The sequence below is a fragment of the Eupeodes corollae genome, chromosome 2 (genome assembly GCF_945859685.1).
Source record: "Eupeodes corollae chromosome 2, idEupCoro1.1, whole genome shotgun sequence".
In the NCBI taxonomy this organism is placed as follows: domain Eukaryota; kingdom Metazoa; phylum Arthropoda; class Insecta; order Diptera; family Syrphidae; genus Eupeodes; species Eupeodes corollae.
Window position 1 is genome coordinate 132,476,550 of NC_079148.1, and position 18,564 is coordinate 132,495,113.

Below are 18,564 nucleotides of genomic sequence, written 5' to 3' on the forward strand. Positions count from 1 at the left end.
TTGTGCCATCTCCATTAGGGATGACCGACAGTTATGGACTGTTATAGAGTTTGAAGAGACAGAGTCCAGAGATTTGATAGCGGCTTGGCTATCAGAGAAAATACGGATATCAGATGTTGATATCACGTTTCCTTAAGCCAGGACAAGACTTCTTTTATCGCCAAAAGTTCTGCCTGGAACACGCTACAATGATTGGGAAGGAGGAATGAGAGACATAATTTCAGTAGTTCAGAGTACACACCTCCACCAACCCCTTCTTTTGTTTTTGAACCATCTGTATAAAAATACATTGACCCATCTTCCAGGAATGTCCTATCCTCTCAGAATGATCTGGGAGGTATAGAAATCTTGAAATTTCTGTCGAATTGCAGTTGGGGGATGGTGTAGTCTTTGTGCTACCTAAGAATTACGGAGTGGCCAATGTTGTTGTTAGTCCACTGCTACGAAGCTTTGAGGCGAATAGCAGAGCTTGCAGCTAGGTATTAAGCCTCAGGTATTAAGCCTCGTCTGAGAATTTTTCTTGGATTCTTTCAATATAGGGAGGGTTGATAAATAGAATTTCGTATCTCCTCGGAAATAAGACTACCCAGTCCACACTGATCAGCATAAAGTATTAGTCTGTTAATGCATTGCATTTTGTAAGAGTTCTTTTAAGGTGTTAAGATGCTTTCCTGACACTGCTATAGCAACGTCATCCACATAGGCTGTCACTCTGAAGTCCTCCTAGTTAGGATTTCATTCAACACTGTTTTTCAGAGGAGAGGTGATATAACACCACCTTGTGGTGTCCCTTTATTAACGAATCGTCTGCCAGAAAAGTTGCCCAGTTTTGAGTTGATTATTCTGTTAGTCGGCATTAAATGAATGAACTCCTGAAGCGAACTCTCTATGTTTAGAGATGTTAGTGCAAATGTGTCCACGTTGTTAAAGGCACCTTCGATGTCAAGGAAAGCTAATTTAACCATGAATCGCCTTATAAAAGAACAACGCTTGCAAATTATTGAATTTTATTATCAAAATGCGTGCTCTGTTAAGAAAGTTCATCGCGTTCAAATTGTGTTCAGGGACGAAGGTCATTTTTGTCTCAATGGGTACGCAAATAAGCAGAATTTTCGATTTTGGAGTGAATAGCATCCAGAAGCATTGCAAGAGCTACCAATGCATCCACAAAAAGTCACAGTTTCGTGCGGTTTATGGGCTGGTGGAACTATTAGACCGTACTTCTTCAAAGATTATGCGAATCCTAACGTAACTGTGATGACATCCAACTTATTTTTTGCGCCCAAAATGCAAGAGCTTGACTTGCATGACATGTGGTTTCAACAATAAATATTTCATGCATTTTTCTGAATTGCATGTGTTTTTTTTTTTGAAAAGCTTTTAAAATAGGTTAGTTTATAAACAGTGTCAATCGAAAACGGAACTGTCAATCTGGTGTAGGTACAACAATTCTGGAAAGAAGTCACAGTGGTCAATAGACATATTACTGAACCATCAACGTTAGCCACAACGCCAAAACATGTGTCTCACGTTCGAAATCAAATTATTCGACATCCATGTAAATCGATAAAGAAGAAGAAGAAATATCAAAATCAAAAGCTTATGTAATTTTAAAAAATAAATTTAATCAAACCTTAAAGATCTTTTTCAGTATATCAACGAAAGTGACTTATGGCTGAAACACAAACACGCTTCTGCTTCGCCTGACGTTAACGAGTTCAGCCACAGGAATTCAATATGCATGCTATCAAAATGGCTGCGTTCAATCTCAGATAGATAGGGTATCCAGATACTTTTTTGTTAGTGTTTTACGTGTAAAATAACAGCTGATCAAAAACAGCTGAGATGTCAAAAAAGGAATCCAAAGGTATCCAAGAATTTCTGGGGTATGAAATTTCAAGAAGCTTGAAAATTTATTTCAGCTTTTTGTATTTGTTGGTAAACAAAAAGATGCAAAAAGTTAGTGGAAGTTGTATTTGAGGATGTTCTGTACATAATAGACGATGAAGAAGCTATTAGCCTCTGAATTTTAAAAGGTAATTATGATCTATTTTCTTAAACTTCAAAATTGACTTTTTTTGTTCTCATTTTGTAGATGACCAATTTGCTAGGTCTTGCCTCCAGTCTAGTGTCCAGCATTCTGAAGTTGAAGAACTTTATCCTGTTCCAGAGGCAGAATAAAATTGTGGAAATAAATAAATGTAAGAAATATGCTTCAGCTTCGGCTTCACCTGACGTTTACAAGTTCAGCAAAAGGAATTCAATGCATGCTATCACAATGGAGCTTCGACCTCACATTTCGTTTGACAATCGTAAGGAAAAGAACGTAATGTAACGTAATGTGACTCCAAACAGAAGCTCTAGTTCAAATTTGCTGAACATTTGCTTTGTCTGACAGCTCAACAGATGAAAAAAAGGTCAAAAAACAAAATACATTTGCATTTGGAGGGATTCCCATTGGTTATTATAGGCTGTGTAAGCTACTTCCGCGATAAATTTAATTTGTTTCGATGTCAAAACTCATATTTTTTTTGTTTTACGAGAAAATAAAAAAAATATGAGTGAGGTCGAAGCTCCATTGTGATAGCATGCATTGAATTCCTTTGGCTGAACTCGTAAACGTCAGGTGAAGACGAAGCTGAAGAGGGTTTGTGATTCAGCCATTCCTGCTGCGCTTAAAATATATTGAAGAAAATATGGGTACTTGCGACAAAATTTCGATCTACAGATTTAAATCATTACCTTGTTAGAGAAGCCGAAAAAAATGGATCCAGTGGCGGTTCTATATTTCTGTCTACATGTCTTTGTTGAAAAGATTGAGTATTTGATCGACTTTTCTCAAAAATGGCAAAGAATATTTTAATTAAATGTTCTCTTAACTTGGCTTCTTTACAGATTTAAACTACCCTTATTTTTAAACTAGTTCTTTTAGTGTCTAGATAATATTTGATGATCAAGTTTGGATTTTTTTTATTTTTTAAAAATATTTTTATTTTATTTCCAATATTCGATATCTCAAAAACGGGTTAACATTTGTTAACGAAACATTAAGGGCCTTGCACATGAGAGCGAACAACAAATGATCGAATGGACGAACAAACGTGATTCGCACATGTCAAAAAGTCAATTTCCAACGAAAACACATTTAAATAATAATTGATACTTATGTTAGGATCATAAAATTTGCATTTTGTTCTCTAAAACGTGACAATTTTGTAACAACAATTTAAAAGTAACGAATTGCAGTGTGGTTGCTACGAACTGTCAAACTCTATTCGCGTTCCACATACCATCCACACTGCAACGAATAGCTTGTTCGCGCTCAACTTAACCACAAAATTATACCACTTTTGTTTTGTTTGTTGAAAAGGGTAATTATAAATTGACAATTTCGAAAAACCGCTGTCTGCGAATAGAAATAATGCTCATGTGAAAGAAAGTTCAAAATATTCAAACATCCATAGTTCGCAGTTCGTTGCTCGTGTGCAAGATGCCTTATAGACGTACATATGTAAGTAATAAATGATTGAATACCAAAATTGTTTCTTTAAAAAACATTGTAAAATTCTTTATGCATATACAGAAATTTATTTAAACAACAAAACAAAATCCTCAAGCAAAATGCAATTTAAAACCGTTAAAATGAACAAACACACAAATTCATCAAATTTGGAACAAACGTCAAAATCGCCGAAATACAAATAAATCAATTTACACTTATATTTTTCAATACCAGCTGCATATTCATAGTTTAAACGAGTTTCTTCCAAATTTAATCTTTCGTCTTTGTATATTTTACATCTGGTTACCTCAAACGATTTTAATGTCAGTTAGTCGTCAGCCAGAGTGTTGTGTCCCGTCACCGTCACGTCGTTGTCGTCGCTTCGGTCTGCTGAGTGATTTGTGCTCTTAGCGGTGCAAACTAACATAACTAACTCTTTTTCGGACCCGCATTAATTCTTCTGTCAGCAACCATAAATTATACAGCTCAGACAATGTAAATCTCAAAGTAGCGCACATAAAGAGTACTATTTGTCTAAATTTAGGTCATCATCTATAATTTGCTATCAACCCGTCTAAGTGAAAAGTGACGAAAGCTTTAACATTCATCGTTTATCGAGGTCTTAAGTTCTTAACATTCTCAAGTTAAGAACGCTTTTCAAGAAGTCAGACATTCATATGAGTACATAAAAATGAAGTACTCTAGACAAAGCACAAGTCACATAATTATCCAATTTACCTAATCAAATCTATATACACACTTCTTGAGATGTTCACTTCAGTTTAGTTGTCTTTGACAATTGCCCGTGAGTACTAAGTACTCAATATACTCATCATCATCTTCTCACTATAGTTTTCGGGAGTCTTTGTGATGTGTGATATCTCACATATAAGGCATCCTCTATAAAGGCGCAATTGGTAAGGCTCATTACCCACTCTGCAATCGAGAGGGCTATTGAAAGAGATTTTAGCAAACAATCTTCAAGACGACGACGACGACGGTGACACGAAGACGATGATAGTGTGCCATGTATGGAAAGCTTATGTTATGGGTGGCAGGGTAGAAAAAGACTTCTATTTATTGTGTAAGATTTTGTTTTTCTCTTTTTGTTGTGTTTCTTTTTGTTAAATAGCAAAGTGTCAGATAGGTGACATTTTGCCTTTCTATTTGACATAGATATAAAGTGTCAACGACTTTCTGGAATGTATAGTGGTGAATACTTTTTGTGTGATTTCTTGAGTTATTGTGCAATTGATGATGATACAAAGTGTATACACTCTTTGAAATGTGCATCATCATGATACGTTAGGTTAGGGACATAATATAACGATGATTGTATAAATAGTTTGTAAAGAATCAATTTGAGTATGCTCTCTTTCTCTTTGAGGACTTCAAATATTGATTAAGTGGAACTTGATTTTGTTTACCGTTATCGTGAATTTCTTTCGATGAAAAAAAGTTTTAATAATATTATTAGAAAGAGTTATTTGAAGTTTTGTGTTCTTCGAAATGTTATTTACATTTGTAGGTTAGTTTGATTTTAGTTTGACAGTTAAAATTGGTGGTAACGTTACAACTACTACGCCTTTTGGAGTGTTGACAGTTACAACTATATTTGACAAGCAGGTTTTGATGAATAATTTTTGACAGATTGAAACGTGCTGTCAAACATGACTTCACATTTTAATTTGAAGCAATGTGGACTTACTGTTAGAATCGAAAAATTTTAAAAGTTGAAGAAATGTCTTTGATTTATTTTCCAAGACAGTTATAATAATATTACTAGAAAGAGTTATTTGAAGTTTTGTGCACTTCGGAATGTTATCTACATTTGTAGGTTAGTTTGATTTTAGTTTGACAGTTAAAATTGGTGGTAACGTTGCAACTACTTCGCCTTTTGGGGTGTTGACAGTTACAACGATATTTGACCAGCAGGTTTCGATAAATAATTTTTGACAAATTGAAACGTGCTGTCAAACATCACTTCACATTTAAATTTGAAGCAATGCGGACCTACTGTTAAAATCGAAAAATTTTCAAAGATGAAGAAATGTCTTTGATTTATTTTCCAAGAAAGTTTTAATAATATTACTAGAAAATTTACATTTGTAGGTTTGTTTGATTTGAGATTAATGGTTAAAGTTGGTAGTAACATTGCAATTATTTCACCTTTAGGGGGGGTCGACAGTTACAACTATGTTTGACAAGCAGGTTTTGATGAATAATTTTTGACAGATTGAAACGTGCTGTCAAACATCACTTCACATTTAAATTTGAAGTAATGCGGACCTACTCGGAAAATCGAAAAATTTTAAAAGATGAAGAAATGTCCTTGATTTATTTTTCCAAGAAAAAATAAATTTGTCTCAAAAATTCCACTGATTTTTCAACCTGAAATTGGATCAACTGTTCCAAAATCTAATCATCGAACACACGATGACGCTACGTATATTCCATTAGTTTCACCTCCAGGATCAGTTGGATTTGACATAAGTACAGACTCCAATTACAACGCAAAATTCGCCATGTTGTGATCTGCGACAGGCAAAGTTCTTGTGAGCGACGACGCGCGGAATTGACTGCCTTGGATTCTGCTAGATCTCTCGTCGTTGAGGTACTGGTGTAGGCTATTTGTTCACTAAGCTAGTGGTCTAAAATTTACCCACCAAACGTTGACTTGAAAAGACGAACATAAACCCCATAAATAGGGTGCAACGCGCTCATCGTTGCTGCTAGCGAACACCCGTTTTGTTAATAAAGTTTTATCATTTGCAGATGTTGCTCGACACTGTAACTTGTCATGATGATTTTTCTTTAGTGACAGATGAAAAGAAGATATTTTGACAGAAATTAGTAGAAAATCTCATATAGTCACAAAGAGCTGTCAAAATCAACCCAACCCTATTGGAAATTCTTTATATTGATTTTGACATTTAAAGAAGTTTTCACATTCGATCACATTGTTTATCAAACATATTTGACAATCTCTAATTCATGTTCGTTTTCCAACGAATTGGCTTCACTCAATCTTGTGTTGGATATTAACACCAAGCACCAAATTATTGTAGAATAAAATTTTCAATGCATAATATTAATAGTTGACCAAATTTTTACCAAAAAACTTAGAAATTCGAGATCAAAACTATGTTTTAAATCAGCTGTTCTCTCAGATAGCCACATACACCAGAAATTCTTGTATACCTTTGGATGTCTTGTTTGTTTTGAATCAGCTGTTCTCTTACACGTAGAACAGCAACATAAACGTAACCTATCTATCTGAGATTGAACGCACCCATTGACAGTTTGAAAGTTTGTTTAAGGCTGTGTTCACAGTGAAAAATGTATACTTTTTATCCACACCTTGTTTGAACCGTATCCAAAAATCGATAAGTACTTAAATTATGTGGCTTTCCTCGGCAACTCCAGTAAACAATAACAATACCAAGTCCCACAGTTATAGTTTTTTTTATTTTTCGAAGTAATAAAAGCTAATTTTATTTATCGTGCTCTGTCACTTAAGATGCTTGCTGAACAGCATATAATTACCATCTATTACAAAACCCATTGAAAGTTAACCACCAAGAGAGGTTAGGATGCAACAAAATTGCTATAGCTGCATGCGTCACATGTCTTGCAAAGCGGCCCACACACATTTTGGCTTTAACTTTGACGTTGTTGGTTGTTGTCGTCGTTGTTTTCGTGGCATATAGTCGTCGTTTTCGTATAGTCATGATAAGGATCAGAAAAATATTTTATACACAAATTATGAGCGTCATTCTGACACGCCACGCATATGATGCTCGAAAAAAAAGAGGAGGAAATATTACGAACAATCTAGTATGAGCGACAGCCAACGTGACGACAACTCAAACGACGACGATGAAAACAATTGAAATTCATCTCGGTGACAGGCCCCTTAACTCGATCTAACATTTTGATAATAATTGACATCAAAAATATTAAGTCACGACTTTCCTTTCTTTTTACTTATAGAATACAATAAAGGTTTATACACATTGCACGTAGTTTAGGAATATATTTAAATTTGATTAAAATTATATCGAAAAGAGTTAATACTTACAATCTCGACTCATTCCAGCTGAAAGGCATTTCTTGAAACGACAATACTGACATCTATTGCGGTTCAATCGAATTACAAGACATTTACCATCTCGTAAACATCTGTATTCGATTTGTTTTTGAATGCTCCGACGAAAAAATCCCTTAAACAATTTATTTCCATTAAACAAAATAAAAAAAAGGACCAAAACGGATTAGAGTTTATACATACCTTGCAACCTTCACACGATGTTACACCGTAATGATATCCAGATGCCTTATCGCCACAAACCTTACACGGTACAAACGATTTCGAAACTGTATTGGTATTCGAATCTGCTACAGCAAACTGTTGTTCTGAAATAAAAATAACATACATTTATTTTTAATTCAATTTATTTTTTAGCAATGTTTAAAGTTGGAAAAGATAGTTTCTTAGCAATTGAGTTAAAATTATGTTGAAATCACAATGAAATAAATGGTTTCAACTAAAACACGCAAATAAACGGTGAAAAAGATATTTTGTATTGAAATAAAATCTAATCAAACTCATTTCAACTCGATATAAATGTACAAAGAGTTGAAACGAGCTTGAAGCTGTCTTGTAACGATTGGTGCTATTTTTCTTAAGCCCCCTGCACACTAATGGTGAGTTTGACATCTCATATTCATGTGAGTGTTTGCCGGTAAGTAGTTGCAATTATACCTTTTTTTAAAATAGTTTAAGTAATTCATTTAATTTTGGATGAAATTTTAAATAATTTTGTATGGTTTCGAGGAAAAGTTTTGTATATTTCATTTATTTATTTAAAATTCAACACGAATATAAAATCCAATGTTTTTTCTTAAAACATCATGTTTTTCAAATATAAGAGATTTGGATTTTGGATATGTGAATAAAATTCTCATGCTAGACTCAAATAACACTCATCGCCACTTGAATACGATGATTGAATACGAATGGTACTTTTCCCGTTATCTTTTTGCAACTCTTTTCTTCTTTCTCAAATTGCAAGGCCTGGAAAAAGGCCGTTATTTTTTTTCTACTTTATGTTAACTGTAGTCTAAATTAAACCAATATTTTTGGGCCACTTGAATAGGCCATGCATTTAGTTTAATCGTTATTTAAGCGGGATTTTATTTTTCGTTGATCACATTATTTTGTAAATTTCGATTATTTAATTTAAAAAAAAACGTAAAAGGGTTCGAGGAAAAGTGTTGATCGAGGCGGAAAAATAGTTAAAAAAGTCGAGAGAAGCTGACACGTGATATCCAAATTTTTAGGTAATGGGCTTAAATATGTGGAAAACATGAAAGGCCGCACACACAGTGTGCTTACTAATGCTGAAAGGCGACTTATATTAAGAAAAGCGTCAAATTCTCACGACTCTTTAGCAAAAATCAGGGAAAAATGTGGTGTTAAAGCAAGTCTAACAACCATGCGTCGTGTTATTTCGAAAGCTAAACACATAAAAAGACTTAAAATGAAGAAGAAGCCACCCCTTAACCCAGTTCGAAAAGAGCAACACAACAGTTTTTACCGCGCACATGTTAACTGGACTTCTAAGTGGCATCGAGTGGTCTTCTCTGATGAAAAAAATTGAATTTGCAAGCCCCCGATAGATATAACTACTATTTCCATGACCTCTGCAAAGAAACTAATTATCTGGACCGGATGCATAGCATAGTTGGAGATGTAATGGTTTGAGGAGCTATTTCCTATTATGGCACCTGCAAACTACATTGAATGCGTTGTCTTACAATGGCATATTGAAAGAGGCCTTTCCATACTTTCAAACCCTTTTGGACCTCTGGCTTGGATTTATCAACATGATAATGCGCCAATACACACAGCCCGGGTAGTTAAATCGTATATACAGAGCCAAAATGTGGAGCTATTAAGCTGGCCGTCCTACTCACCGGACTTGAATATCATAGAAAATGTCTGGGGCTGACACGTCAAGTATACGGATCAAGAAAACAATATTCAACTATGTATATCCTTACTAACCCAAGCCATTGAATCGGCTTGGAGCTCGATTTTGCTAAATTATTTGGACACTTTGTATGCATCCCTTCCAAACAGTGTCCTTTTCAAGTGAAGCGAAATTTGGACCTCACAGTTTGCCTGTTTTGAATCAATAATTTTTTATTAATACTTCAATCCTTAGCATCAAATATTTTTTCAGGTGAAATAAAAACAATCAACTGAACTTAAGATTAAAAAAAATAGTTCTATGGACGATAGAAAAAAACCTAAGGTGTGTCCTATTCATGTGGCGAGGAGTGTATATTAAATAAAGTGTATTATTAATAGAAAATGTAAAACAATTTTAAGATTATCCGCGGTTTTTTCTTAAATTTCTGTTGTCATTCCACAGAAAAGTTGAAAGCTCGAAAATAAGCAGGTTCTGATAACACAAGGGCCTTCATTTGGAGTCAACTGCATTCTATGATAGTACATTTTGACCAAGGCAACTAGCTAGTTTTTCAACTGTCAAAATTTGTAAATTTAGAAATTAACTTAACTAACATCATCCTTCAGTTGCTCTTGCAAAAACTACCAAAAACATTATGGTCTATAAAACAGTCCTAATGTAAACTAAAAGTCCATTACGACTTGTATTTTTCATTTGAAAGAAATGTTACTTATTCCTTTTCCAACTTGAAAAGGAACCCTTTATAAAAGTAATATAAGTAATAAAGTTCAGCTGTCAGTTGAATACAAAACATGATCAACTGTCATTTTGACATAGGTAGACTTGACTTGATAGTTAGGGAGTTTTTTCTTAACTAACTTTCCAGTCAAATTTCCAATAAAGTAAGACTTTACTTGATAGTTATAGTTATAGGCTTTTCCCACCAAGTCCAAAACCCAGGTTTCCTGAAATTAACGGTTTTGGCCGAAAACCTCAAGTTTTCCCACACATTTTTGGTAAACAACAAGTTTTCGTTAACCACAAGTTTTATATAAAACCCCTCGAAAACTAGGAGCAATTCAAAGTTGAACTAAGCAAACAAACCTTTCGAAACATTCAGCGCTCAAATTAATGTAAAGAAAACAGCTGATGGCTGCTGTCAAAACAAATATTTCATTTTGAAATAAATTTGGTCGTGGTAAATAATATTATTTATACAATTTCTTTACAAAATAAGAATTATTGCTTTTTGTTTTTTATTTACAGAATATCGAAGAGAAAAAAGGAAACTTTGGGGGAGCTGCGTGGCAACAGAAAAAATTGGGAGCATATCGGAATCCCGCTTTTTAAAATCCCAATTTTAAAAAATACCGAAAAAAAGCCTTCTAAAATACCGATTTTTTGAAATCCCGTCTTTTAAAATCCAGCTTATTCAAAATCCCGATCAATTGCAATCCCGATTTATAAAATCCCGTCAAATCCCGACAGTCCCGTTTTGTTTTGTTGCAAAATACGTGCATTTAACTAAATAACAGTAGGAATCAAAGGTTTTTATAATAAATTATTTGACTCAAATCTTTGGTATAACCGACAACCGTAATTTGTTTTGTTTTTACTGTAAATCGGGGTTTAATAAGCAGGATAATAAAACACTGGATTTTAGAATCCGGATTTAAGAAACGGGAATATAAAAACCGGGATATCGAACCCAATCCGAAAAAATTGTGGAAAAATTTGGCAACGTCGAGAATAAAAGCCCTGGTGACTATTTGCGGCACTATGGCGGTTCTTTGATAATTCTCCAAAGTTTCAAAAGCTCTTTGTTAAGCGAGGAACAGGAATTCACTATGTCTACTGGCATGACGACCCCAAAGACGAGGAAGACTTGCTCATAGTTCAGTGGGTTATCGCCCCTTGATGGAAAGCGATGCCAACATCAAGAAGATCCGCAGTACCTTGGACAAGTCGGGCGAGTCCTCTAAGGAAGAAGCCAAAGAGATAGTCATGGAGAAATTGCAGTCCATCAAAACAGCTTCAGTGATCGCTCTGGATGAGTGTGATTTTGGTACGAATCTGGAACTAGTAATTGAGCTTTTATTCTCCGGCCATAAGGACCTACACGATTAGATTTCTCTTTATTTTCACAAATAATTTGAGAAGAACAATACTTTTTACTCACAAATTTTTTCATCAATACAAAATTTGACAGCCGGTGTTAAAAAAATTTAAATGTCAAATGAAAACATGTAAATGTTTGGTGTGTACGATTTTCGGGTTTTCGAAAACTTTTTTTTAGAAAACACGGTTTTGGTTTTGGTGTGAAAAGCCTATTAGGGTGTTTTTCTTAATTAACTTTCCAGTCACCTTTCCAATAAAGTTGCCTTATTTGGAAGCAATTTTTGGCAGTTGGTCAATCAGATACTGAAATCTTGCCATTTTTGTTCAAGTTTTTTTTTAAATTCTGAAAATTATTATTGATAAGTAACAAGAAAATACTTATAACAGTATTTTCTCTTACAATCCTGTTTCTTAGAGATGAAAAGCATGGTTTTTATGATTGTAGTTCCTATAAGCGAGTTTTTCTTTTATTTATTTGCTTACATTCGTAACATACTGTTTTGAAATTCTTATGTTGCAAATTATGTACAAGGTGCTTAAAAGATAAATCACAGCTAACACGTGCTTATTAATAAAGGAGTAGTGAAATAGTAATAGTAAAATAGAATTCACACCACAACAGCATTTTTGAAAATTGGACTTATTTTATTGGCTTTTAATAAGAGCCAAGAGATTTATTATCTTAACTCATGATCACTTCTTAGGCTATAAATCTTAGTTTATCGATTTTCCAAAATTACACTCTGTTTTTTATTCCATTCTAATTCTTAAAGGATTTATACTCGTAAATTTTATAAACAAAATCTAATCAAATTTAAATTCAAATTTTCAATCCAACCAATTCACGATTGTATTCAAGTCTATACATAAAGATAGATATATTCATGTATAACATAGTACGCTATAAAAGTGATATTCAAACATACATATATTATATAAACGTAAAGGTTGTGACTTTATTAAAACCCTTTTAACCTTCCTTTTGCCGTGAGTCTGCAATTTCAATTCATAAAATTCGTAACAGAGAAGATTTGCATCTTATGCATCAATTTGAGTCTGTCCCTGGCGTTTGTTCTCGTCATAGCCATTGTCGGGTCTATGGATGGCGCTGGCGCTGCTTTGGCGCGAAATTGAAGATATGAACACGACATGCAAAAGCCTAGAAGCAAATTGGGTCGAAGTCAAGCGCCACTAGCTAAGCTTTGTATTATAGACATGAACAACAGACATGATTGCCAACTTCGCAAAAATAAAAATAGTATGAAGTTGTGGGAATTGTGGGAAGTAAATTTTAAAGTTGTTAATACAAAAATAATTAATTTCTAATGCTTTTTTATTTGTTTATTTATTACAATAAATTAAAATAGATCTGTAAATATATTAAATAGACAGAACATTAAAAAAAACTAATTTCTTTTTCTGACTTTTTAAATTCAGTTAAATTTTTGAAGCTCTCATTTTTAATTTAAAAAAAAATCAATATGCATTGTTAAATGTAACAATTGCTATTTATTTAAGTATCACCAAAATAAACGTTTGATGGGCAGATGGCCTTTTCCTATTGTGAATGATTTAAGTTGAAAAGAAAAACTAACAAAAACAATAGAAACAGGTCGCAATCAAAACTGTCAATTGATTGATTTGGTTTGTTTTATTATTTAGATTTGATTTTTTCTGTGGGTCCATTAAAGTTGGATTATTCGAAAAAAGTTTAAGGCCCGACAAACTAAAGCTATAGCTTTAACAGCAATGACTTTCAAATTTTGACATTTCTGTTGCTTTATAAGGATGGTCGCAAGGGTGGATCCAGACTTTTAATCAGTGGAAGGTCACATACTTAAGCTAATGTAAAGTATGTGACCAGATTTTTTTACTCACCACATAAAAATGTTCTGTAAAGGAGGCTGACAAAATTTAAATAACATCTTAACCTCACATTTACACATTTTAACTGCTAAAGTGACAACTTTAGTTATAAAATTATTTTAGAGCACTGTTGCAAGGTATGGTCTTACTTTTCAATTTGGACGACTCTCTAAACATGAAAGCATTCCAACATTGCACCAGTTTTCTAAATATGCCATATTCACTTACTTACTTACTTAAGGTGGCGCTAGAGTTCTGTGTGAACTAGGGCATCACCCAATAAACTTCTCAATCTAGCTAGAAGACTTTCCGTGCCAGAGCATTGGTTTCCATGCTCTCTACGTGAACCATCCATCTTAGTCGTTGAACTTTTACTCTTCTGTTTAAGTCTACGTCACTGTACAGCCCGTACAGCTCGTCGTTCCATCTTCTCCTCCACTCCCCTTCGAATCATACGGGACCGTAGATCACCCGAAGAACTTTTCTCTCGAACCGACCCAAAGTGCTTTCATCCGCTGTTGTCATTGTCCATGCTTCTGCACCGTATAGCAAGACGGTGATAATGAGGGTCTTATATAGCGACACTTTGGTCCCTCGAGAGAGGACTTCGCCACTCAATTGCTTTCTTAGCCCAAAGAAACAGCGGTTAGCAAGAGTTATTCTGCGTTTGATCTCAGCGCTGGTAATGTTTTCTGCGTTTACAGCTGAGCCTAGGTAGACGAAGTCCTGACTACCTGAAAGTTACGTGTGTCGATGGTGACGTTTTGACCAAGACGTCGATGTTGAAGGTCCTTTCTTGAGGACAGCAAGTACTTTGTTTTGCCCTCATTAACCGTTAAACCCATTTTTGAATTCTCCATGGTTATCATGCACTAACTGACGAGTTTGGCAGGGCTTTTAAAACTAGACATGGCTCTATACAGCTCATCCATGTAGATGCTGTCATATGCGGCCTTGAAATCTTCTGAGAAGTCGTCCTTGTTGTCCCTTTTTTGCAGCGCTGCTTTGGGAGTCTGTTGTTTGTCTGCATTTGACTGCCCACATTCCTCATCAAACCAGGGGTTCCTTTTTGGTGGCTGCTTGAAACCCAGCATATCAGAGGCGGCTTCTCTGATTGCATCTTGGCAATGTTACCACAAGTTTTCGATACATTGTGTTGGCGGCAGAGAATTTTGAGAGAGGTTACTTGTAACTCGGTCGGAAAAGGATCTGCCGATCTCTGGCGATTGTAGCCATTCAACGTTGTACCTTCTCCCAGCACCTCCCTGTTTTGCATTGGGGAAATCCGAAGTGCTACCTTGGCTACAAAGAAGTAGTGGTTCTAGTTGATGTTAGCTCCTCAGAAAGTTCTGGCGTCGATCGCAATATGGTCAATCTAGTTGACGGTAGATTGATCTGGAGAACTTCAAGTTCCTTTGTGGATGTTCAGGTATAGAAAACGCGTACTGGCTACCATGACAGTTTCGCCCCGCAGCAAAATCTATGAGCCTGAATCCATTGTCGGAAGTGTTGTCGTGCATGCTGTTCTTCCCGAATATTCCACTTAAGATATCTTCCCTTCCAAGCTTGGCATTAAAATCACCCAGGACAAATTTAATATAGTAGCTAGGACACTGCTCATATATTTTGTCTAAGAGCTGGAAGAACATACCTTTGGTGCTGTCATCTTTATTTTCTGTGGGGGCGTGCGCGCATAAATATCGCAGTTTTTCATCCTCTTTTTGCCCGGCCCATCCCATCGTATTTCCTAGATGGCGGTGATGTATGCTTTATAGCGGTCTAGGGCCTCCGCTAATTCTTCGGCCACACGTGGTCTGTTAAGGGACCTAACATTCCACGTGTATATCCGAAGTTCGTTGTCCTTAATTCGTTTGCGTAGGTTGTCAATAGTAAATCCGTCCATATCCGATCCTTGTTGGTGCTTCGCAACTATGAATCATTATGTCATGTTTGATTAAAAGCTCGAGTTCGAAATTTTTTACGAATAACAATTTCTTAGACGTAAGACGAGGTTCAAGAATTTATAGGCAACTTAATATTAATTGAACGATAATCTCATTCAAGGTTTCTTTTTATAAATCTAATAAAATATGAAAGTAATTTAAAGCACTAGTAGTTTTTCCAAATTCTAAATTACGTGAAACAAAATTGTTTTGTTGTTTTTGACAGCAAACCACTTTTTGGAAAATGCCATTGAATTACTAACAAAGTTGAAGAATTTCCGATTCATGCTATGTTCTTGGTCCGGTCCTTAGCTAAAAGTAATACTTTTGGCAAACAAAGTTTAAGGAAGAGAAATATAATTTTTTTTTCATATATAAAAAATAAAAAACATAATGGGAGTCACGTCCATTAACGCAATACGATAGTTTTGAATTCAAAGCAAAATTACATATCTTTCAGATCCGCGATTGGATGGTCACCTGCAACCATAGCTCTATAAAAGTTTATTTATTCGAAAATAGTGTAAAGCTTGATGCTTGTTTACATTTCTGTGAGTCTGTTCAACACTTAAATTATGTATAAACACGCCATTGGATTCTTCAGATGAGCAATTTAAATGACAGCTTTTTAACAGTCATTTTGTTCGCTAGCGGTACAGCAAGTGTGTTCAAGAACTACTAAAACATCTTTAACATAATTTTGACGTTTGGCAACCATGTCAAATCCATCTTACAAATAAAAAAGAAAAACACCAATTGCGTTGTAATTTGATTTCATTTTCCTTCTTTTTCTCACTATGGGACCGTATCTTTTTTGCCGCATATGCATAAATACAATTCGCTACATTTATTAACCTTTTCCTGCTCATAGTATCTATAGATTTAAATAAAAGAAAAGAAGGGAAGTAAGAAGCATACAAAAAAAACATCATGCCAGGCCAGACCAAAAGCACTGAGCAGACAATAACGCTGGCGCATTATTGCACCATATTTCTTCTTTTGGTTGCCCAACTTTATGGACAATGAGTCGAATTAAGTTTCACTATTAACGCGCTCTCTGTGCGAGCCCAAGCCGGCTAAGTTTTCCCCATTTTTGCAGTGCAGTGGTTTATTTTCCTTGAGTTTTTCTATTTTATATTATTTTGGTGAAAAACAATAATTAGACACGACACGAATGAGTGGTTTAGAATTGCGGGTTGCGCAGTCGCAATAAAGCACCATTCACAATAAAAACAGAGTCAGAGTGCGGAGTTTATGATTGCAGCAAAAGCTGTGCTTCAATTTAATAGCAAGTCATTTGGGTTTCTCAATTGTAAACATTTAGGAAAAAAGAAATCTAATGCTCAAGAGCTCAACACTGTTATGTAGATTAAGGTAAATTCATTTTATTTATCAACTTTACAGACTTTGTCCACACGGGTGCACCGACCAACACGCCACCTACTTTACCGGTGCCGAACACCAACCGGCACAAACGATTGGGAATACAACTCGAAAGAATAGGGCTCAATGAAGGTGATAAAAATGCTATTTATGGGCTGAGTGCATACAAAGTAAAAGAACTGTATTCTGGGATAATGGACTTAATGTATTGCTGTACATTTAAGCACAATGCATGTAAACGAGGTTTTGAACTTTTGCTAAAATTGACTTCAAACCACCACTTTAAAGGAACACATGTCTCTTTTTTCATTTGAAGCCAGACAAAAAACCTTCATTCATTCAGAAATTTATTACAACCGACCTTTCAAGACCGCCGTTTTCATCTTATCTACAACCTTTTCGTGTAGACCCATCACCAATTAAGGTTTCTCTAATGACCATCGTGTACGGTGTAGACATCAATTAAAATCGGTTTCCCTGTCCAGGAAATAATTCGTAACCAATAGCCCCATCAGTTTGAATTCATCTGTCTGTCTGTGAATTGAAGTTAAGTGATACTGACGCGGCGTAACCAGTGACGATGAAGATAAGAGAAAATAAGACGAAGACGAAGAATGTCATGCTCTTAACCAGTTCAATTGCAAGTCTTTGGCCTCCTCGGTCTGCGATCAATTAACGCGGAAACACAATTTCTCACATTCGCTTGCCTTTCATTTCACTTCCGGCGCAGCCAACTTTAAGAAAAAAAGAAGTAAAGTGAGAGAGAAAGAAAGTTGTAGTTTAAAAAACCTGTGCTTAGATAATAACTTCCAGATAGCCATTCACGATTCACGTAAGACGCTGCCTGCTAGGAAGAGGATTATGAAAATATCCGCACCTCTTTTGAAAATAAATCTCCTTCTATGTTATACCTTACTTGCCAGGCAAGCCTTGGCTAGGTATAAGATATTTTAGCAGCTCAAATAGCAGGAGGTTAAAAATCTGCACAAAATGTCATATCTACTGCACGATTCTGTCGCACACTTATTTTGACGCAAAAAAATGTATGAATTTTGAAAAGCTAAGTCTTAGGTCTATCTCTATTGATATAAGAGGCCTGTGGAGTAGAGGCTTGCCTCTCTTATTGAAATGCGCATAAATATTTATGCTGAGTATGTTGTTGCTTTATAGGGTTTTTTAAAGCTAGAGCCGTGTCCCGTGTGGTGTGCATGGTGTATACAACTTTATGCCATGTGTCAGTTAGAAGCCGATGAAGAAAGAAGACAAGTTTATTGAACCGTGTGAACAACATACTATTCCAGGCAACGTAGAAGAAGAAGTGTTCGTCGCCACCACCACTATCATTGCGAGTTGAGGAGCAAGACAAGAAAACCGATTGCATAATCTGGGAAAATCGATCTGAGAAGAGGGACTTGCATGCTATCAATATCGGTGGTGATCGGATCGTTCGTTCATTCGTTCGTTTGTCGCTCGTCGTAGGTTTGTTTGTTTTCGTTCATTTTTATTTCAATGATGATGCAGACTTGAGGTATGCTATATGCATATTTGCATTCAAGTATTTTGCACTCAATGATATTATATGGCAGTCCATATAGTAGTAAAATTATTCAAAGTGCATCTTTTTGTCTTGACGCACTTATTTTCTTCTTTAGACTATGATCGCGGCTGATAGGTTTCATAGCTGGTTATTTATGTCATTGAATCGATTACTTTGTTGCAGTGAATTTTCATAATGGAAGCATTTCAAATGAGATGATAAACAACAGGCAAGAAA

The 18,564-nt window shown here is 35.3% G+C and overlaps 1 protein-coding gene across 3 annotated transcripts in view; it reads right to left on the reverse strand.

Annotated features, from left to right (window-relative positions):
• LOC129944270 (ecdysone-induced protein 78C) overlaps positions 1-18,564 on the reverse strand; it is a 143,251-nt gene that overhangs the window by 73,571 nt on the left and 51,116 nt on the right. For all 3 annotated transcript variants that reach the window (XM_056053597.1, XM_056053599.1, XM_056053596.1), the window contains 2 exons: positions 7,794-7,918; positions 7,584-7,725 (listed from right to left, as the gene is read on the reverse strand). In XM_056053597.1, coding sequence (XP_055909572.1) covers positions 7,584-7,725; positions 7,794-7,918 — 267 coding nt within the window. The remainder of the gene's footprint in view (positions 1-7,583; positions 7,726-7,793; positions 7,919-18,564) is intronic.